General features: G+C 40.9%; 1 protein-coding gene across 2 annotated transcripts; it reads left to right on the top strand.

The window, feature by feature from the left end:
* Positions 1-1,221: 1,221 nt before the first annotated feature.
* PCF11 (PCF11 cleavage and polyadenylation factor subunit) lies at positions 1,222-22,187 on the top strand. 2 transcript variants are annotated; one of them, XM_080375886.1, is made up of 16 exons: positions 1,222-1,812; positions 6,723-6,848; positions 9,172-9,360; positions 9,776-9,967; positions 10,799-11,907; positions 12,169-12,358; positions 12,467-13,109; positions 13,206-14,701; positions 16,033-16,120; positions 16,854-16,973; positions 17,512-17,617; positions 18,278-18,461; positions 18,942-19,097; positions 19,870-19,962; positions 20,441-20,476; positions 21,050-22,187. In XM_080375886.1, the coding sequence occupies exons 1-16, from the start codon at positions 1,624-1,626 to the stop codon at positions 21,269-21,271; spliced, it is 5,139 nt and encodes a 1,712-aa protein (XP_080232012.1). In that variant the 5' UTR covers positions 1,222-1,623; the 3' UTR covers positions 21,272-22,187. The 2 variants fall into 2 exon arrangements, with proteins under 2 accessions (XP_080232012.1, XP_080232011.1); XM_080375885.1 differs by having other exon boundaries at positions 17,509-17,617.
* The last annotated feature ends 180 nt before the right edge of the window (positions 22,188-22,367 follow it).

Genomic DNA, 22,367 nt, shown 5'->3' with positions numbered 1-22,367 from the left:
TTCCTTCTTCCTTGTTTTGAAGGTAACATTTTTCAGAAAGGGGATACAAATATGAACATAGAAACTAATATATATTTTTATCCAGATAAAACGACCAACAGCAGTTTTTACCAGGAACTTGCCAGGTCTCCATTTTCGCTATCTTTCTGCTATATCTGTAGAATATATATAAAAATATATAAACATATATAGAATTTTTTAATACATATATACACACACACACTTTGCATTTTAAAAACGATCTCACAGAATGTGTTTTTCAAAGTGTATTTTAATGAAGCATTCCCCCATGGCCTACTTTCAAATGCCGACAGTTCTCCACAGTTAATGAGTAATATGCAGTGGGGGGAAGGAATGGCTATACCTTAAAATGCTTTGTAAGCAAGCTAACTTCCAAGAGGTACCTCTGGGCAAATCTCATGACCAAAGGCTAGCAGGTTTTATTACTTTTGACCATACTGGCTCTCGCCTACTAGTGTAGTGAAAAGGAGAAACGCTGCTCCTGGCTCTGTTTACACTTCAAAACACTGGTGTGAGGGGTGACCAGCTAAAAGGTGCAAGGCAGAGGAGCATCAGAGAAGCAGGGAGGACAGGGTCACTTACTGAGGCAAATGAAGACCAATGAGGCAGGAAAAATCCAGTGCCTTGGATCGCCTGGCACCAAGCAGTGTGCCGGCACCCCGGGGTCACACCGGCCCTCCCAGCTCCTGTGGCACAACGGCCGTTAGAGGACAAGGCCGCGTTTTGCTGACGGGCCTACACGAGCGCTGTTGCCTGTACTCGGGCGACTTGCTTCCGCCGGAGAGAGTGGTTTCTCCGGTACAGGCCTGCCAATAGACACTGCTCCCGCTCTCCCGGTGCCGAGGGGCCGTTCCCGAGGAGGGAGCCTGCCGGGCCGTGAGACCGCAGCTGCCCAGCAGCGCCCACCGCCGGCTCCCAGGCCCAGGCCTCAGGCCCGCCAGGGGGCGGTGGGCAACGGCGTTGCCATGCCAACGGCTGAGCCAATGGCGGGAGGGGGGCGGAATTGAGGGCGTGGCGGAAAGGCGGGACTGCGCAGGGGCACCAATCAAAGCTCGGGGCAACAGAGAAGGCGGTAGGAAGAGGCAGAGCAGGTTAGGAGCAGGGGGGTAGGGGACCAATTGCAAGTCGGGACGCCGGGGCGAGAACGGGGCTTCGGGACGGAAGCCAATCAGAGGAGATGGGGGGCGGGCTCAGGCAATCGGAGGCCGCTGTATTGACGGACAAGCCAATCGCGGGCTGAGCAGACGGGGCGCCAGCCAATCGGGGCGCGGTAAGGGAACAAAAGGGGCTTTCCAAGCAACCGGCCCCTTTCCTGAGAACAATTTCACATGACGCAACGGTTGGAGGAAGAGGTTTGCGAACCGTAGCTGCCGCCGCCATTTTGTGAGCGCTGAGACTGAGTCGGCGGCGGCCGAAGGAGCAGCATCACAGACGGCAGCACCACAACTAGCGGGAGCCGCAGCCCGGAGGATGCGGTAGAGGAGCCCAGCGGCAGCGGCGGGGGGGGCGGCATCGCTCGGCGGCGGCGGCGGCAAGGGGATCGCGGGGAGGGGGCTCTCGGTCGGTGGGTCGGGTCCTGGTGCGGGCCCCGGTCGGAGAAGCATGTCGGCCCCGGAGAGCAGCGCTGGTAGCAGCGAGGCCCGGGAGGACGCGTGCCGCGATTACCAGTCGTCGCTGGAGGACCTGACGTTCAACAGCAAGCCGCACATCAATATGCTGACCATCCTGGCCGAGGAGAACGTGCCCTTCGCCAAGGACATCGTCTCCCTGATCGAGGCGCAAATCGCCAAGGTTTTTATATTCCACCGACTACTACTCCTACCTATACTGCTGGGGGGACCGGCCGGGGCAGCGGGCTAGGGCGGCCTCGGGGGTTCAGGAGGAAGGGCGTGGGGGAGACGGCCTGCTGAGCAGCGCGGGAGGAGGCGGGCAGCGGCGGGGTGGCAGGAGGAGGGTGGAGGGACGGGACGGGCAGAGGCAGCGAAGCAGGGCCGGGGTGAGAGGGCTTTAGAGACGGGGAGTGGGGCGAGAGAGAGGGAGAGACTCGGGGGGAAGCAGTGGGCCGGATGGAGTGAGGAGGCCAGCGGCGGGAGGGGTATAGCTGGGCCCCGGAGGCGGGGGGGAGGGGGCGGCGAGTCAGGGAGGTTCAGGGGACGTGGAGGTAGTGGAGGAGGGGGTTTACCGATGTGGGGCGAGCAGAGCTAGGGAGCAGGATTTGAACGGAGTTTGAGGGTGCCGAGGGTTCGGGGTAGGGTGGGGAGCGCCCCGGCGGGGGCAGTGGGGAGAGGGCCAGCAGGCTGGGGTCGCTGGGGGGGGAAGCAGGCGGAGGAAAGCGTGTGTGAGGGGGGATCAGGGAGCACGGGGCGGCACGTCGGGGGCTCCTCCTTTCATCGCTAAGGCTGCTGCTGCTTCTTCTACCCTCCACCCCATAGGGAGCAGGGGACTCGAGGGAGGGGAACAGCCCCCGCACCACCCTGTTGGTAGTAGGGGGGGGAGGGTTTGGGGCTCGCCCCACCACAGCTCTGGGAGGGCAGCGTGGGTCCCGGTTTAAGCCCCGTGTAAATATCAGACACAACATGGCGGCCTGGCAGTGACTGGGCAGCAGCACCTCGCCCTTGTAGCTGGGTTTTCCCCTACATGGAGCCAGTATTCGGTGTCTCGAATCTGGTGTCTAAATCCTTGTATTTAGCGATTTCGACAGTAGGTGAATATTGCGATCGTTAGAGAGAGCCCGACTGGGAGATTTTGTGAATCTGGGTGTTTTCGGGGGTGGGGGTGGGTAGCTTAAAGGAATGAAAATAAGGTTAAGTTTATAGCACGCAAATTGTCCACTTCTGAAGGGCTAAATCTAATGACTTCTAAGTATCAGTTAAGATAAGACTACCTTCCCAGTGCGGTCCCTGTGAGATACTCATTTTGGGGGGTGGGCACCCTTATCTTCCAGAAAAGTTTGTGGGTGAAAAGTGATCATCTGTTCCGGATAGAGAAGTGTGTGTGGTGGTGGGGGGGGGGTTGTTTTGCTCTGCCTGATTAGAGAAAATTCTGTGGGCTTGGGCTAATATGTTTGGATTTCAGGTGATTTGTGCCCTGAGTAACGCTAGCGTTGTGTGTGTGTTTAATTTATTTTGGCTAGGTAAGTTTATTGGTTGAGGATGGGGAAGAAGAAATTCTTCCTGACTGTAGAAACTGCAGCAGCCTGTAGGATCCTAACATGGCGTCTGAGGCACATGATATAAAAAGAAGGGAAAGAGGAGGCTCCCTCTGAGCCCAACCCAGGCAGTTGCTGACATCAGTCAGCCACAGCACATGGATGAGGGGGTTACAGCACCTTTTTAACAAGAGCATTTTGTAAGAAAAGGGTCCTTCTTTCAGTTCCCCCCCATTCGTGCCAGTCACCCCTCCCCCGTTGTTTCCCTGCTCCCTCTGATCTCAGGAGTTGAAAGGCTTTTTTCCTTTGGCTTTAAGTCGTGGTTTATAATGGTGAGAATTGTACTGCCTAATGATGGGGAGGGAAGGAAAGGATCACTTATTTAATCTATCTTTCTATCAATGCAGGATGGCTTTTTAGTGTTCCACAGACCTCTTGGAGTCTAGTTTTAAAAGCTGCCAGTGGCTGAGTTTTGCCATTCCTTGGGGAGGCGACCTCGTAATCTTAATAGATCTCACCATTATATCTCCTAAAGGGCAGTGGATGTGTATATAATGATTTGTGATAAATATCAATGCTGTCAATTTTTTTTTTTCATTTCTGGGTGATTTAGAGCCTGCCCTGAAGTGTGTTTTTTTTTTTTTTTTTTTAAAGCTGTCTTAAATCCTGTATCAATGGTTAGTTTTGCCTAGTTACTGTTTGTGACTGTGGTTTATTCAAGGCAAGTTTTTAGTAGTTTCTTGGAAAGTGATCTCCTTTACTAAGCCACTTTTAAAAAGTGTTGCCTGGAGACAGTTTGTTTAGTGTAAAACTTGAGTGGTCTGCTTTACGTTTAATAAATGGTTCTGAAATGTGTGACTGGTATTATAAAACTTGTAAATAAAACGTGTGAAATATGTATTTGTCTTTTTATTTACCATTGTATAGTGCAGAATTTGTTTCCAAGACCCATTTTGTATACAAGGTTGGTTTTGGTGGGTTTTTTTAAAAAAAAACAAATTTTTGCACAAGTTTGACTTGGGGTTCGATTGCCAGATATGGTTTTAAACATGAAATATTTTAGGAAACCAATAAAAGAGCCACACATTTCCAACAATAGCTTTCCTACGTTATTTGAAGGAACAGTGGGATTTCTGTAATGAAGTCTTTAATTTTATGCTGATGAGCTCAGAGTTAGTGTTCTGGTGATTATGCGGCGCCTCCCTGCCTTTTGGTTTCTGTCGTGGGCATCTTTCTTGCTAGGGGATACTGTAGATCGCCGGAAAACAAAATACATTCAAGTTTGAGATTCCCTTTTGTGGTTATTGGTATATGTGCTAGAAACCTTGACATAATAAACATTTCCAGAAGAGAAGACTTAAATGTTCCAACTGCATTTTAAGTCGTGGTTCTTTAAAATATGACACCTGAGTATTCTGTATTTGAAGCAGAGTACACTGCTAAGCTTCTAATTCTGTGCCGTAGTTTGAAGTAGGCTCCCTTCCTAGATGGCAGTGCTTCTGTGTATGATTACTTCTAACTGTCACTTTCATTATGCATCAGACAGTTAACCTGTTACAGTGCTTTTGCTACTAAATGATTCCCCAGCATCGCAGACTTTAAGCTTAGCTGAGTGTAGTGAGGTAATTCCATCCACTGGTGAAATGGAAGAAGGTAACATGCGATGGCAGTAGTTCTTGGGCATAGGTACTTCTGAGACTTTTGTTTCCCTAACAGCTGACTTAAAAAGTCAGAAATGGTGCACTGTCATTTTTTTTTATCAAGAAAGGTATTCAGCCCTTAGAGTGGTGTTTTTTGATGTGCCATTGTGCAGACTGCTTTAAAGAAGAAACCAGTTTTCCACAGTCACTTTATTATCAGGTAGCTGTTGACCCCATAGTCTTTGATTTCTGAGACTAGAGAGGTGCCTTTACTCTAACGCTGTTGCATATTAGGTTGTTTACAGCTGAGTTTAACGTCCTGGTGTAAGATAGGCTTGTAATGTGCTGCGAGTAGTTTTAGCTAACTTTTAGCTAACTGTGTTTTCCTGTCTTTTTATGTACAAAATACACCACCTGCCTGTTTTTTCAATATGTTTAAAGGCAGTGACACGCCACCACCCTCTCCCCCGCCCCAACTAACAAGGAATTCTGCCCTCTTCAGAATTGTTTCAGGTCATGGTAAATTAATACACATTCAAATTGTGAGGAAACATTGTGATTTACCCATATAAAAGTATTGTTGACTCAGTGCCCTTTTGTGAACCACCTTAAAAGGGAAAGAATTAAATCTAAAATTGTAAAGCAAGTGCACTTCCACACACTTGTCTGGACGATGGGGCTGCGAAGTAAGGTGTTAATTAACCTACTAGCCTATCCTGTTTAAAAATGAGCAGTGAGTGAAGTTATTCTGGTTTTATCCTGAGCTTACCGGATGGCGAATGGGACTTAAAGTATTACAAGTGGATGCGCTTCTAAGGGGATCATGGTCAACACACAGCTTGTGGTGGTGTCATTTCGTGTTGACCTCCTCAACAAGTTTGTGTACTTGCTGATGTTTTCTGGAACTTTGCTGTGCCTTCTGCTTTGTGAAAGCCAATGGTGGGCATTAAAATCACCTTGATTTGGGCCAGTAGTGTTTTGTGTACATTAGAGTGTCACCACACTTGCATTACACAAACTTGCTACAAGTTTTGAAAATGGACTTAAAAAAACAACCACAAAAATCAACAAAACCCAAGTCGTCTACTTGTAGCAAAGATGTGTCCAGAGTTTGAAGACTCCCTTCTGTGAAAATGGTGGTTGCAGTTCCTGAGCTTGTCTGTGCTTTTACCTGGTCGACTAGATGATTTGAGTTTTCTGGATTTTGAACTTTGTTCTGACGACGTTTTTGTGTGCACTCTGGAGATCTGAACTGTTGCTATCTGCAAGTGCCAAGAGAGGATGGGACTTCTTGCTACATCTGTTTGGATTGGATTACGGTGACATAGTTGCGACGTATTCTGTGTGTAGTTTATGAAAAGACTCTGATACTCGACGTATAATCTACAGCTACAGAAGTTCACTAGTTTGGGCTGTTTGCCAGAAGTCTGATTTGTTTTCTGTGAAATCCAGAAAAACAAGCATTCAGGAGGCTTGAGTTATAAACTATTTTTTTTAGAAGTTCCTTGAAGTGCTAACGATGGTTTCCTGCTAACTTAAAAGTTACTTTCTCAAGTGGTTTTGAAAGGTTACACTCAGTACACTAGCAGCAATCCTGTCTTGTGGGCTTCTTTTTTCTTTTTTTTTTTTCTTTTTATTTTTTGCCTTTTTCCAAAGCTTGATACACAAACAAAATAACCTAAGGTGATCTTTTTTTATGTGATAGACCCACTGCATTATACTTTGAACGGAGTATCGATTTTCCAGATTAAGTTTTTGTATAAACAAAAAAATCCCAAGCCAAATCCCTTGGTGTTTATAGTGGCAACCAAAAAGAGAGGTCTGTATTTCTGGGATTGGTAATCCCTTTATTTAAAAAGCTTAAAATGTGTTTTTGTGGTACTAAACTTTTCAGTTTCTTCTTATTACTCCAGGCTCCTGCATCAGAGAAGCTACCCGTTATGTACCTTATGGATTCCATTGTCAAGAATGTGGGAAGAGAATATCTTACTGCATTTACTAAAAACCTAGTTGCAACATTTATTTGTGTATTTGAAAAGGTATATACACTTTCAGAAAAGTTCTGTATTCTAAGCAAAATTTGTTCCTGGTAAAACAAATATGTTTCAGGTTTGGGTTTTCTTGGGTGGTAAACTATACAAATTGATTATTTCTTATAAATCTCAGTACTGTACCTATACTGTGGAAGACTATTTCTGTTGCTATCAAGCATGTCAGTTTCATGTTAGCTTGAAAGATGCAAAGTCTTAGTTAATGTGGTTCATAAAGTTCTGTAATGTTCCTATCCAGGCAAGATTTTACTAACAGTATTTTGGCTAATGATTGCTTACCTGGATGGAGTTTTTGTAATGTATAGACCAATTAATTATGAATTATTGGTTTATTTTTAAGATAGTAAATAGTCTTCATGCCAAAAATAGACAGAGAATCAGTTTCTTGTGGATTTCCCAGAGCTGTTCTCTCCTGTAGTTAAGATTGTCTGATTTACCTTATTTGTGATGTGCAAAATGAGTGCTTAAACTGTCAAGAGCGAATAGCACTGACACCTGATTCTCTCCTGGTGGTCTGTGGTTTGGGGGGGTGGGGTTGAGGACAGCTAGGCGGGGGAAGGGCCTTAGAATGTATCGCTGTATTACATTACAAATATGTGTTTTAATTTCATTCAACATTGAAAACTGCTGCCATATCTTCTAATTTTTGTGCTTTAAACCCAGTGAAGTCATTGCGTGTATTCCTCAGTAAGAAAGTCAAATTGAAGTCCAGGTTTTGAATGGCTGGACTTGAATGGGTTTAAGTTGGATCAGGAGTGAAGGGTTAACTTCTGTGGTTTTCTGTATGCTATAAGGAAGTGGCATCTTGTATGAAGGAGACGAATGTAGCTTTTGCATATTTATCATTACATATCAGCAAGGATCTGAGATCCCAGTGTGCTTTATATATGGTTTTCAGATGTAAAACGCATGGTGAAATCAGGAATAGATTGTAATAATGACCATAGAAAACTTAAAAACCGCTGTGTGTAGAGTAGATAGATAGGGAAGCAGGCACTTAGTTTTTTTCTTCAGTGTTAAATTTAGATGTTCTTTTACTGAATTACATTTAATGTTGCAGGCTGAAGCTCTAGATAACAACTAATTTTCAGTTTTATAGGTTAGCTGTCTACTAAGCTAATTAGAACTATTTAATTATTATGTATTAATTGTGTAAAGTGGCAGTCACTTAGATTAATTGGTCATGTTAAAAGATGACAGTAGAATTCCAGCACTGACGTTGTTACAAATTTTTTTTTTATCAGTAAATGTTCACTAAGGCATCTTTAGAAACGTCATGAAGTCAGGAGCACTTGCTCAGTCATTTCTGCACGTTTTGCCGTGAACTTCATACCCTCATTAAAAGTACAGAATTGTATAGAGGCGCACCCCCCATACCCCCACCCCCTCCAGTAGCTAAGTATGAACTATTTTGTTGAAGTTCCTGCTTTTCCCTGAAAGAACCTCCAAATTTTTGAGACTATTCTGTCTTGCTGTAATGTCTTAAAAATAAAACTGCAGCAAACCCCATCTATTTAGTCAATTATTTAATTGGGATATTGACATTAGGATATTGACAGTAGGACAGCTGCATTTATTTTGTCCTCAGATGTTTTTCATTTATAAATTGAACTACTCAAGTTATGGTGAATTAAATTTTACTATAAATTCCTAACACCTGTCATGAGATAATCCAAACTAATTGTTTCTGAAGGATAAAATGGGCACTGGTCCTACGAGTACACTTGATCTGTGGCTCACAGATAGGTCTAATTTTGCAGCTGAACTGAAATATGGTTAACTTCATTGTAGCTAATACCCCTTTTATTACATTTGTTGGAAAAAATTCCTTCATTGACTAAACAGCTGAGCAAAACACCTTTTCTGTTCACAAAGTTTGTTTTCTGACTTGTCATTGTTATATTCCATTCAGCACAAACACTGGAATAATGTATTGTCTCAGAGGCTGTTGCCTTTCAGTATTTCTGTTACTGTATTTTTTTCCACAGAAATTGGGCAAGTAAAATGAGAATTTTGGTAATGGAAAATTTGCAAGAAAATTGTCAGAGAATGGTAATACACAACAAAACCTTCAAATGGCCTTGAAACAACAGTTCTACCTTTGAGGTTCTGTTACTGGTTCTGTTGGTATAGATATATGATCTGCACTGTGTAGCAAGTTCAATGTGTTAAAATGGCAAACTGCTGATAGGAAAGGATGGCAAACTGCTGATAGAAATAGGAAAGAAATGAAATAATAAGTTCTACAGAAAAGATTAAGAAATTGTTTTATATTAACTTAACAAGCCATAGAATTGTTTTATTGTTTTAGGTGGATGAAAATACTAGGAAAAGTTTATTTAAGTTACGCTCCACATGGGATGATATTTTTCCTTTGAAGAAACTATATGCACTTGATGTCAGAGTCAACTCATTAGATCCTGCTTGGCCAATTAAACCTCTGCCCCCAAATGTGAATACTTCTAGCATCCATGTGAATCCTAAGTTTTTAAATAAATCGGTAAGTTTTTATGCCTACTGTAAGAACAGATGGTAATATGTGTAGTTTTCATTGTTTGTTTGCTGCTTTTTGACAATGTAGTATATTAAGAGTGAAGTATCTGGGCTTTGTAGTCAGGTGAGGAATTTCTGAATTCAGAATACTTGATTGGTTTGGTTTTTTATATTTCAAAACTGTATTCTGTATTTTGGAACATTCATGGATTTATATTAAATGATGTACACCTGTCACAGCAGGCAAATTCTAGTGAGACAAGAGTTTTAAATTGTTTTAGTTACATTTTGCATTTTAAAAATGCAATTTCTAACTACTACACAACTAAGTCCCAGTACTGATCATGATGACAGTTAAAGGAGATGGAGTTAGTTGATTCCATCACTATTTTAAACTTAAATTTTTTTAATTCTGTTTTTAGCCAGAGGAATCTTCTGCACCTACCTCTGCTGTCACTTCTGGTGCCTCTACTCCTCCAGCTGTTCCTGAAATACAAAAGAATTTGACACAGGAGCAATTGATAAGGCAGCAATTGCTTGCAAAGCAAAAGCAGTTGTTAGAACTTCAGCAAAAAAAATTAGAGCTGGAGCTGGAACAAACTAAAGCACAGTTGGTGAGTAGGATAGTTGATCAAACCTTATAGTTGGGTCTGACTTTCTTTTGGGTAGTACTTACCTATACTGGTAAATGCAGTACATGATTTTTTTCCTCTCGTTAGACAAGTGTAGCTATTTTAGGACCAGAGCAGTGCAAGATGATGTGGGGTTCCTGAACAGTATTTGTTATTTAAAAACCTTAAGAATTGCACTCTTATGTCAACGTAAAAAGAAAAAAAAAATGAAGTTCTTGGGTTTTTGTTCTTACCTCCAAAATGATGCCTACTTACGGTCCTCATTTTCCTCTTATGGGTCACAGCAAGCCAGGCTTTTTCAAATACAATTGCTGTCACAGAGCGAGGAAGCCTGATTGTTGGAAACAAAGTCAGTTTCCTCAGGTCAGATTGGTTAGATGCTACTGTCTGAAGATGGTGGTTAAGCTGTATTGTTTTATAATATCTTGCTGCATTGGTAATTGATCATACCAAAATAAAGCTTCTTTGAAGTTTAGAAATATGAAAATTGTATCAGATAACTTGGCAGCTTAGTTGCCTTGAGCGTGTGAAATATAGGAAAACTAACACTGTAATGAGAACATGTGCCTTAGTTACATATTCTGCAGTATTGACTTTGTAGTACTGATTCTGCATTATATTTGAATTTGATCTTACGGTAGTGCAATATTTTAATGCTTGTAATTGGCAATTAATGGGTCATTTTTTATTAAATGGCTGAATCACCTAACATTCAAGAAATTTCTATATATAGTTTTCGTTTCAAGACAGAGTATGAGCATTCCAGGGTAGGAGTCAATTTGTCATGCAGATTAATGCTGTTTTCTATTTCAGGCTGTATCTCTTAGTGTTCAGCAAGGATCATCTACTATAGCTTCAGTTCCAGCACCTTCCAAGCAACACATGTCTCCCACACCTCATATGACAGTTAAATCACCTCATCAGACTGCTGTGCAATCCGAAAAAAACAAACCATCCCCAAGTCCTCCACTTCATGACATGAAAATAGTAAATAGGGATCCTCGACTTAACAGGATGGCTCAACATTCTTCTCATGCTAAAGATCAATCTCACAGGAAAGAATTTCCACTGAACACAACTGGTCAGTCTGATACCAAGGCAAACAGAACAACACAGGCTGAAAAACAGAACTCAACAAAGCCAGAAAAATTGAAAGCAAGTGAAAAAACACAGAAGAAAGAGCTTGACCAGTCAGAAGCAAAACCTAAATCACCATCCCCTTTGAAAAATAAGCTGCCCAATACTAAAGATGCTAAAACCCAGGAATGTGAAAGCACAAAAGTATCTGAAATCAGTAAACGGGATCCAAGACTGAAAAGACATCTTCAAGATAAGTCAGAGGGCAAAGACGAAGAGGTGAAAGAAAAAAGGAGAAATACAGAGAAAAAAGAAAAAGAGGAACATAAGACGTGTGAACACAGGCCAGCAGGCAGCAGAAATAAAGTAATTAATGGTGCTGTTCAGAAACAAGACACGACTACAGAAGACTCAGAAAAACAGGGTGGAAAACAAGGGAGATCAAGTAATAGAAAACGGTCACGATCACGCTCTCCTAAGGCACGGTCACCATCTACGCATTCTCCGAAAAGACGAGAGAGGAGATCACCCAAGAGACGACTTAGGAGTTTATCTCCTACTTCATCAACTCCTAAAATTGGAAAGATACGTCCAATAGGCCCTAAGCAGTCTCATGTTGAAGAAGGCACACCAGCGGCAAGAGATGAAAGAAATTCTAATAAGAGAAATGTTAAACAAGAGGTGCGAGATCCAAGGAGAGTGAAAAAAGCCCAGGAAGACAGGCCCCAAGAAACAGCAAGCCAGCATTCTACAAAAGCTGCTCCTGATCCAAAGGAGAATGCAGAAAACTGGCAAGGATCCAAATCAGGCAAGAGGTGGAAATCTGGTTGGGAAGAAAATAAAAAGTAAGTTACCATCTTTTTTTAAACACCTGTTTGAAGTCAGTGGAAATTCTGCTGCTGACTTGAGAATAGTCAGCTTTGCAGTTCTGTGGCACTGTGCAGTTCATTAAAATCAGTAATTTATGTCTTCTCACGCAATATGGAAATGATGCATACTTGGATTGTAAGGTGGTAGTGATGTTTTGCCGTGATCAGTTTTAACAGGGTTGTAATAGTTATGTCCTAAACAAAGAAGTAATTGTAGTTTAAATGTATTGCTTTCAGCTCACAGCAGAATGAAGAACACCAAGCACTTGGTAAATCCCCTCACCAAAGACACCGGGAAAACTGGCCTGCTGATAAAGGAATTTTATCACCCCGAGCACCAAAGCAGCAGCATCGGTTAAGTGTGGATGCCAATTTACAGATTCCCAAAGAGTTGACATCTGCAAGCAAGAGAGAATTACTTAAGAAGGTAATATAAACAAATGTTAATATTATTCATAGAATACACTTCATAGAATTGTCCTGGGTATGGTTTGCTTTTCTTTTCCGAAGTCTAAACTTTAACTTCATATTACAGGCCAATGAACGCTTAGCATCTGGTGAAATAACACAAGATGAGTTCCTCATGGTAGCTCATCAGATCCGACAGCTGTTCCAGTATCAGGAAGGAAAGCATAGATGTAACATCTGGGATAGCACTGCAGAGGAAAAATGTGGTTTGAAAAAGAAGCCTCTTCTGTCAGATGCAGAGCTAACATATTATGAACATAAGGCTAAACTGAAAAGAACACAAGTTCAGCATTCGTTATCAAGGCTTGATCTCTTGGATCCGGATGATATTTTGGATTATCATATACCTGATGCATTGCTTCCTGGAATAGAATGTGAGCAAGCAAAAGCCAAGCGTGGAGTACAGTTTGACAGAAAAGAGCCATTTGGAGAAAGATCAAGGAGACACTCTCCTGTAAGTGGCACTAATAGACCTTTTGCTGATAACGTCCCATCACTTGAGAGTCGACGAAGACTTGAGGAACAGAATGCTACTAAAGGAGCAAGAGGTTCTAAGAACTTTGATCCTTATGACAGCTGGGGAGAATCAGATGAATTTAGAGATGCTCTCAGACAACAGGGGAAGAGCACAACAGAGTTCCAGAAAATAGATGGTGATGCAATCTGCAGATTTGATAATCGTGAAGACAGACAGCTTCTTGGGCAAGCTGGTATGTCCTTCTGCTTTATTTTACATCTGGTAAATAATTGGAAACATTTTAGTGAGTTTTTTTCTGGTTTGTTCTGTTTTGTTTTTTTTTCTCCAGGTGTTCGAGAAGAGGCAAGATCACCATTCAGTGAACGTTTCAAAAGAGCTAGGTATGATGATCCAGAGAAAGCACCATTTCCGGAAGGTTCAGGATCAAGATTTGGAGGCATTGAAGCAAAGCAGAGGATAAGTGCACTAATGGAAGACAGACCTCTATTTGATGGCACACCTAGACAGGCTGCTGCAAGGGTTGGGGTAGATGGACAAGGAAGTCCTTTTGTTGATGGTCCCGCTGCTGGTTCAAGTTCCAGAATTGATGGGCCACCTGGACAGGCTGCTATGAGATTTGAGGGGTCTTTGCTGGGGACAGGTGTATCTCAGTTTGATGGACCGCTGGCAGGAGCAGGGGGAGCTGGAGCCCTAAGATTTGATGGCCCACCAGGGCAGCTGGCAGGAGCCCTAAGGTTTGAAGGACCACCAGGACAGGTTGGTGGAGGGGGCCCACTGAGGTTTGAGGGACCTCTTGGGCAGATAGGTGGGCCATTGCGGTTTGAGGGGCCTGCAGGGCAGCCTGTAGGTGGTCCTAGATTTGAAGGACCTGGAGTTGGTCTGAGGTTTGAGGGTCCCCGTGGTCAGCCTTCAGGTGGCCTCAGGTTTGAGGGACCTCATGGTCAACCTATGGGGCCTCGAGGTCAGCCAGGGGGTGGTCTCAGGTTTGAGGGACCCCATGGTCAGCCCTTGGGGCCTCATGGTCAACCAGGGGGTGGCCTCAGGTTTGATGGGCCACACTTGCAGCCATTGGGGCCACATGGTCAGCCTGGAGGTGGCCTAAGATTTGAGGGGCCACATGGTCAGCCTATGGGGCCACATGGACCATCAGGTGGCGGGCTCAGGTTTGAGGGGTCACATGGACCGTCAGGTGGTGGGCTCAGATTGGAAGGACCACATGGTCAGCCAGGTGTAGGTCCGAGGCTGATTGATGGACCAGTACACCAGGGGGCTGGTGGACTTCGATTTGATGGTCCTCTGGGTCGGGCTGGTCCGAGGTTTGATGGTTGTCATGCAGCTGGATTTGATGGTCAGCCTGGACAGCTGTCTCTCTTGCAAAGATTTGATGGGATTCATGGACAGCCTGGCCCAAGATTTGAAAGGGCACCTGGCCAACAGGTGCAACCACGTTTTGATACAGCCATACCTCAAAGATTTGATGGACCGCACCAGCCAGCCTCTAGATTTGACTTGCCCCTTGGCCTTCAAGGTGCACGTTTTGAAAATGTAGCTAACCATCCTGCCTCAAGACTAGAAGTGTCACCGTATGGACAAGGTGGTCCATTTGTTGAACATCCCGGCCAGAGCTACAATGGACCATCTCACGGGATGCAGTTCCAGAGACCTGATCTCTTTGATGCTTCGCCTGGACCAAACTTCAATGGGCCAGCTGGCCCAGGAGCACAGAATTTCCCATTGAGAACAGCTGGACATTACTTTGATGAAAAAGGTCTTCAGGGTCCTCAATATGGAAACTTCAATAATATGCCAATGGGAAGTAATCAGGTAAGAACTGATGGCATTAAATGGTTTGCTTGCTGAAGTAATTTTGTGTGGAGCATTAGCAGTTTTTCATCCTCTGAAAATTGAAGATGTTTCTGAAGAGCTGGCAGACTGGGAGCTGGTTTCAAGCTAAAAAAGTCATCCTCCTTCAGTAGTTTCTAGATAATTTAAGAAGGACATGCATTGCTATTTTTTAAAGAATCTTATTTTTACAAAGTAAACAAAATAGTGGATCTTCACAATCACTTTGTAGCTTAGAATATGACCCTGAAATCAGTATTTTTAACTTGAAAACAAAACTAAGTAATTGGAAGCTTGTGGTTTTGTAAAACTTGCACAAAAGTGAATTCTATAGAATTCTTTATAAAGCATGGGACATATAATGTAAATTGATATACATGTTTTATTTTTTAAAGAGGGGTAGAATTAGAATGGACCAAAATAATTCTGTTGTCTTTTTGCAGCAGTGCAGCTGGTGAGAAGCCATGTTTAAAGAGATACCCATTACTTGGGCGAATTGAGAAAGATACGGACTTTGTTGAACTACAGTCTTTTAAAATTCTCTTGGCACCAGTGTGCTTTATGAGTTCAGTTGCCTTTGGAGTTGCCTATTGGAAATACTCCCTTTAAAAAGGGGCAAATGATACTCTAAATCAGTGGAAACTATGTCGTTTCTTTCAGTAGATTAGAGATTGTAGAGAGCATTTTTCATTTGGGGGATAATAATTGAACATGAAGAGTTAACTGATTGTATCAAAGCAGGTCATATGTCCTGCTAACCTCTAATGGGACAAAACTTTAAACAAGTTGTAAATCCAGAAAGTAGCCAACTAGTGACACCGCCCCCCCCCCTTTTATTACAGCTGTGTTAAGCTTCAGATATAAAAAATTTTTTTACTGTAGCTAGTTTGCCCAAAAATCCTCCTTTCAAGATGCGTTTCGTATAAGTGGATACTATTTTAGTTCTTAAGATCATAATTAATTGTGGCATTTGTTAATAGACATACACTGTTTTTTCCAAGTTTTTTCTGATGAGCTCTGATTTGGTGAACGAGAGCGATTTAAAACAAAGTATTACATTTGGAGATGTGGTTTGAAGGCTTGATAGGTAGAAAAAAAGGTGATACATTTTAATTTAAATGTTAGGCAAAATGAGTATGTGTTCTGAATTGTTTCTAGTGGAAAATGAAAATGAGGGAAGGGCCATGTAGTAATTTGTGAACCTTTCAATACCAAAATGATGTGGATCACTCCTGGAAGGAGTTAAATATGAAATAATAAAAAAAGTATAATTGTATTTTATACAAAAAATACTTAAGTGTTTACTTTCACAGGTTTCTCTCATGTCTGCTCAACCAGGGCCTTATGGACAAGGTCAACAGTATTTGCCAAATCCTGGAAGTTTTGTTCAGAACCCTACAGGTATGTAACAAAATAATTAACCTCCTTTTATTTCTTTTGGGTGGTTCTGTTTGTTAGTGGTCACACAAATTACCCTTTTGTAATGTCCTTGTGTACTTGGTCTGTGTGACCCTAAGGGAAGCTTTCTCAGTGAGGTGACCTTAGATGTGGTTTTTGTAGTACCTTCATCTTTTTAGGGGTTTCGCTCAAACGGTGAAGGCTTTCATTAACTGCATGGGTTTGGTATGTAGTTGCACATAAAAAAAAAAAAAAAAAAAAAAAACGGTAAAAATTTAGTCTGCTTTTCTGGAAGGCACCAGTCTGTAGGTCTGTCTTGCATTTGCCAGAGTGTGTAAACATGGTTAGTATATGAGTGATGAGTAATGAAGCGCTTCTAAAAAGTTACAGATGGTTAAAGTAGGTAATGAAGTAGAATAGTCTTGGTGAAATGTTTAAGCATAAAATAAGGAAAATGCTGCATTTCAATAAACACTATCCAGTAGAAATCTGTGTATGGGCAACCAGCTTAGGTAGCAATTGTGAGAATGTGAAATACATTGTGAAAGAAACTGTTGCAAGGGAAGAAGTCAGCCAGGGACTAGACGTAAAGCAAAGAGAGTTGGTAAATAATTTGAAATAAAATTGAAGAAACAGGAAGCAGAAGGAAAAGCATGTTGTGAAATGTGCTGATAAAAGCAAAGTAAATTTCTGATGCTAACCTTCTGTCTCTTTGAATGTCGATGTTATTCCCCAGGAGCCCTTCCACATTCATATCCTGATAACCACCTTGGACAGCTTGATGTCAATGAATTGTTTGCTAAACTGCTGTCAACCGGGATCCTCAAACTGTCAAAAACTGATTCCACTTCAGCACGTATGTAGATCCGTTGTGTTCTAACTGCTCAGTTTATCCACAGCTGAAGTGTAAATCTAAGTATAAAAAATTCAGTAAACTTCTGCATGTTTTTTGAAACTGAACTTTGTTTGGGGGAAGGAATTTAAGGAATTTGGTGCATAGGATGGAGTGAATTCTTAGTATCTTGTTTAATTTGTACACTTCAGCTATCCAGAGCAGTCTGTGTTGTCTTTAGTGCTGCGCCTCGGTAACTTGTTCTTGATTGTAGTTGGATTCTTACTACTTTCTGAAGTATTTCTGTCTGTGAAGACTGAATTTCAATGCCAAAGACTGAGGTGACATACTGTTTTCCTAAACTTAAATTCTGAGTAACCTATAGTATCTTGTATGCTTTCTTGTAGTGATGTTAGAAGATGACTGACTTAGCTATTGCACACTTGTATTTTAGCATAGTCAGATCGTATTTATTAATATTTGAATAAAATAACTTTCAGAAGCATGTAATTTCTTTCTGATGTACTGAAATTTTGATAAGTATCTTTATCCTTTCTAGAAGTGAATGAAACATCAGCCCAGCCAGCTGCTGAAGAGGAAGATGATGACCAGAACGAAGATCAGAATGTTCCAGACCTCACTAACTTCACAGTTGAAGAACTTAGACAGTGCGTATAGAACTGAGTTTACAGTGCAGTAAGAATGATGACATGGTAGTATCTAGATAGTTAATCCAAGACAGCTGAGAGCTTTTGGTAGTATCTAGATAGTTAATCCAAGACAGCTGAGAGCTTTTGCAAGATATATGTCACTTTGTGACTAAGGGAACTGCAATTTTTGATGTTAGCCTTGGAGAATTTGAGAGAGGAAAAAGAGGGAAAATGAAGCTGGGAAAAACTATCTTTATACAAGTTGCATGTTGTTACTTAATCAGTAAGGTTGCGATATGTATTGGAAGTGTTTCTTCCTTTGTTACTACTAAATTTACCACCTTTGTGGTAGTTTGCCAAACAGAGCCAAGGGCAGGCATTGCCATTTCATGCACTATTAGCTGATGAAGCTCATAGGCACAAGACAACCCTAGTGTGTTTCTCATAAATAGTTAATAGCAGCCCATTGTTTGTTATTTGAATGTTTCAATTAATTATGTTTTGAAAATCAGGAAGAATTAAGCTATATTGTGTGTTTTAACCTTGCAGTTAGATTTGTGCTTTTCCTCTAATCTTGTGGGCATATGAAACATCTTAGTGAGAAAATTCTTAACTGTTTCTTTTCAAAGAAATCTTAAGACTTTCCTCCCTCCCCCCCCCCCCCCTTCCTTTTTGTAGACGCTATGATAGTGTTATAAATCGACTGTACACTGGAATTCAGTGTTACTCATGTGGAATGAGATTCACAACTTCACAGACAGATGTTTATGCAGATCATTTGGACTGGCATTATCGTCAGAACAGGACAGAAAAAGATGTTAGCAGAAAAATTACACACAGAAGATGGTACTACAGTTTAACAGTAAGTAATGCAGTATGTGGCTTGATAAATTACAGGCCAGATTCTGTGGTTTACTTACATACCTGCTCTAGGATTGCAGTTGAAATTTACATCATCACAGGAGTTGGCCTTTGGTAAACAATGATGTCTTAGATATTTCAAGTAGTTCTGAAATGCCTGTCAGAATACAAAAGGCAATTGTAATGACAATTGTAAAAACAATAAACAGTTTGAAGCTATTTTTACTGTTTTCATCACACTGAGAATGGAATGGAAATTGAAGGATAGTGGTTTTTCTGGAATAAGCTTTTTTGAAGTGTAACATTGTGAGAAAGCATGCACTGTGCTAATGCTACATGTGAAGAGCATTTCAGTTCTAATGAAGTAAGATTTATTAAATATGGTACTTCGGGAATATATTTTTTTTTCCTCTGAGATTTATTTTTTTAAACATTTCTAGCTATTTGTCAGTGTCTGTGTGAATGAAAACTTTTTCTTTAGGACTGGATTGAATTTGAAGAAATAGCTGATCTAGAGGAGCGTGCAAAAAGCCAGTTCTTTGAAAAAGCTCACGAAGAGGTTGTTTTGAAGACACAAGAAGCTGCAAAAGAGAAGGAATTTCAAAGTGTCCCTGCTGGGCCAGCTGGAGCAGTTGAAGTAAGTTTCAGCTTGCTTTTTATTAGCCTAGATACTGAGAATCATCTAATACTTGAAAGAAGTTTACAGCATTCTTTCATACAGTGGGCTGTATATACACAACTCCATAGTGGTGTATAAATACCTCAAAGTAACCAGTAGTTACTCTTTGGTAGATGTGTTTTGGTAGATGAATTGATGTAGTAATCAAACACAAATGATGTTGGAATGACAATTTAGTTTTACATGCTGAACCCCTAAGACACTAGCTGCCAAGCCATGAAGGCCTTTGTTTTCATTTTGAAAAGTACCTTTTGTGCTTTGTCCCGAGTTGGTTATTTTGCACAGAAGTACTGAAAATGTTAATACTTCATCCAAAAGTTCTGTCTTTTTTAACTTGAGGCTCCAGATTAAGGGGAAGAGTGAAGATAATGCTGTAAATGAAATTAATAAAATCCTTGTACTGTTTTACATGACAGTAAAACAGTGTTAGGTTGTTACAAAGTGTTTTGCAGAGACTTCCTAGCTAAAAGGGCAAAGCTTACCTTTCTTAGGTGACAACAGTCTTCAAGGCTAGATGGTAATCATTGCTTAGTCTGCAGACTACACTCAAATAATTTTTGATTAAGGTTTTCTAAAGTCATTTTTAAAGTGTAGGGAAAGATCGTGTTGTAGTCTTAATGTATTTATCTTAATTTAAAAGAACCTTATTTGACAATAGGTTCTTGAAGTTCATGTGTTGAGTAAATTGTTGCAATAAGCATTTACCTCTGTTACTCCAATAACTTTTCAGAGCTGTGAAATTTGTCAAGAGCAATTTGAACAGTATTGGGACGAGGAAGAGGAAGAGTGGCACCTGAAGAATGCTATCAGAGTAGATGAAAAGGTGATCTCATCTTACTTAAATGTGATACTTAACAGTAAAAAACCTGAAGGATTACAGGAAAAAAAAAAGTGAGGGCCAGGTGCTCTTTTCCTCCTGAGGGATTCCCATGGTAGTTTTCCTGGCTTCCTAGCACATAAATATCTTAATCTTCGGAAATGCATGAAGTCCTGGTATCATTAGCATAGGCTCACTAGCCTTCCCTTATACTGCAGTGCTAGAAAGGAGTGTTTCTATATATGGGTGTAAGTATTGGTTATTTCTGTATGCAAATAATGCCTACCATTTACTGGGCTTCTGCATGATAACTAATCCTAAATACACACAGAATCTTTTCCCAGTTATATTTGACACTGTAGTTGGTCTGCTCATACTGTTGTTTTTCTAGATAAATTGTGTGATGTTTAATTGACACTGTTCTGTTCATAACCAGTGATCCTGCTATAATTTATATATTTAAATGTATAACATTTCTTTTCAGATTTACCATCCATCTTGCTATGAAGATTACCAAAATGTAAGTGAATTCTCCTTCATGTTTTCTTTAAGCATTTTGCTTTCAGTTTGTTTGCTTGATCTCTTGACGTTGCAGGGAGCAGATGTGTTGAGAATGTGTTACCCATTTCTCTTGCCTAAGATTCAAAGGCCTTGGGCATGGCAAGTTTATAATACAGAATAAGCGCTAAGTTTCTTGACATGCTGTACTGGGACAGCTTGTGCGCCCTACACAACCAAACCAAAACTGTGGTTTGAAAAACATGTGATGAGCTTACTGTAGAGTAACATGCGTAATCGTAGGAACTTGCAAAAATGGAGTAGATGGGTGTTGGGGTGTGTTAATAGCAGGGAATAATTTATGGTGATGTGTTAAGCATCACTGGTTGGATGATACCTTTTCAAAGTAATTGTGAAAAAGTAATGCTATTAAAATAAATACCTGTTTTCTTAGGATCTTGATAAAGTAGAAGTTTGGATTTTGGGTGCCTCACCATCAGTGTGTTTGCATTTTGAAAAAGAGTAAAAAGGGGATAAGAAGCTAAAAATGGTTATTTAAATGTGTGTTAAAGCTGCATTGACTTTCACTTTGCAGACATCATCATTTGATTGCACACCATCTCCCAGCAAGACTCCTGTAGAAAATCCACTAAATATAGTGTTGAACATTGTTAAACAAGAAACACAGGAGTCCTGTGACTCGCCTAAAGTCAAAGAAGAACCTGATGACACCCCTACTGCCTGTGCAGAAGAGAGCACACCTGCATCTACAGATATAAAAACAGAACCTGATGAGTCTGCTCAAACTGAGGTATGAACATTTTTTTACTGAAGAGATGCTGTGTGTTAACTCTGGAAGGCAAATACTTTTTATATGAAATAAAAACAGAGGCAGGGCCTCAACTACTGGTTAATAAATACATTTTTGTATTTGAATTTCTTACTGCCTGCACAGTTTCAGGTGTCATTGTGTGAAAGTTCTGTAGATGCGTGAAAATTTAATGGAATGAAATGGTATATGTAAAAATGTACAATTTTCACTTGTGGAAATGTAAATTATAAATAAAAGATATTTTTGCTATATATGGAGTGTAATGTTTATGCACACCATCAAATGAAGACAGTGTTTCTGTACTTTTTTCAGTTTAAATGGAACTAAAAACTTTTGCTCAATAACATTCAGAAAAATGAAAGCAAATAACTTCCTTCAGTTGTCCCATAGGTGGGTTATCAAGGGAGGCAGTGCAGGAACTTCTCAGACAACCCTAAGTTTCTTTTCTTCTTAAACTTAATTTGAACAAACTTTACATATCCAGAATTAAAAAAAAACAACTACAAAAAAAAAAAAAACAAAAACAAAAACCAAAACAAAACAAAGAAAACCACCACCAACAAAAAAAACCACACAACCAAAAAGACAGTTCTGGGTAGAAGGGGCAGATTTAACAAACCAACTGGAGTGCTTGATAGTGAACACAAGTGCCAACAAACAATTAACAAACCAGGATGCCTGGTAGTTAAGACTTTTTTTTTTTTTCTCCATTAGTCAAACACCTAAGAATTTAATACAGCTGAACACTTTTCTTTACATTACAGGGGGGAATGAATGTAAGAATGCTCATTTGAAACATGGTTAACTTTTTTTTTTGTTGCTTATGACTGGACTTAGATGGTTAAACCAGATATCCTGAGATGTTATTATTTCTTAAATGTAATAAAGAAAATTAAGCATACATTTTGAGTGTGATTGTTTTCCTTTCAGTAGCGGGTTTGTGTGGCTGGTATCTTTATGGGATTGGAAATAATCATATGATTGTGTGTTGTAGGAGAATGTCCGTTTAATGTTTGATTCACTCTGCCATATATATATAGTGCATATTTTTAGAGCTGCTGGGAGCAAGACCTAAGCACTA

This window comes from Falco punctatus (genome assembly GCF_963210335.1).
Source record: "Falco punctatus genome assembly, chromosome: 2".
NCBI lineage: Eukaryota > Metazoa > Chordata > Aves > Falconiformes > Falconidae > Falco > Falco punctatus.
This window is presented reverse-complemented; position numbering and strand designations above follow the sequence as displayed.

What these genes read in the sequence shown, in the direction of transcription:
- PCF11 (XM_080375885.1), top strand. Translation starts at nt 1,624, where the DNA reads ATGTCGGCCCCGGAGAGCAGCGCTGGTAGCAGCGAGGCCCGGGAGGAC. An exon ending in TGCCAATGGGAAGTAATCAG is followed by an intron (nt 14,702 to 16,032) that starts GTAAGAACTGAT and finishes TTACTTTCACAG; the next exon opens with GTTTCTCTCATGTCTGCTCA. An exon ending in GGCCAGCTGGAGCAGTTGAA is followed by an intron (nt 19,098 to 19,869) that starts GTAAGTTTCAGC and finishes ATAACTTTTCAG; the next exon opens with AGCTGTGAAATTTGTCAAGA.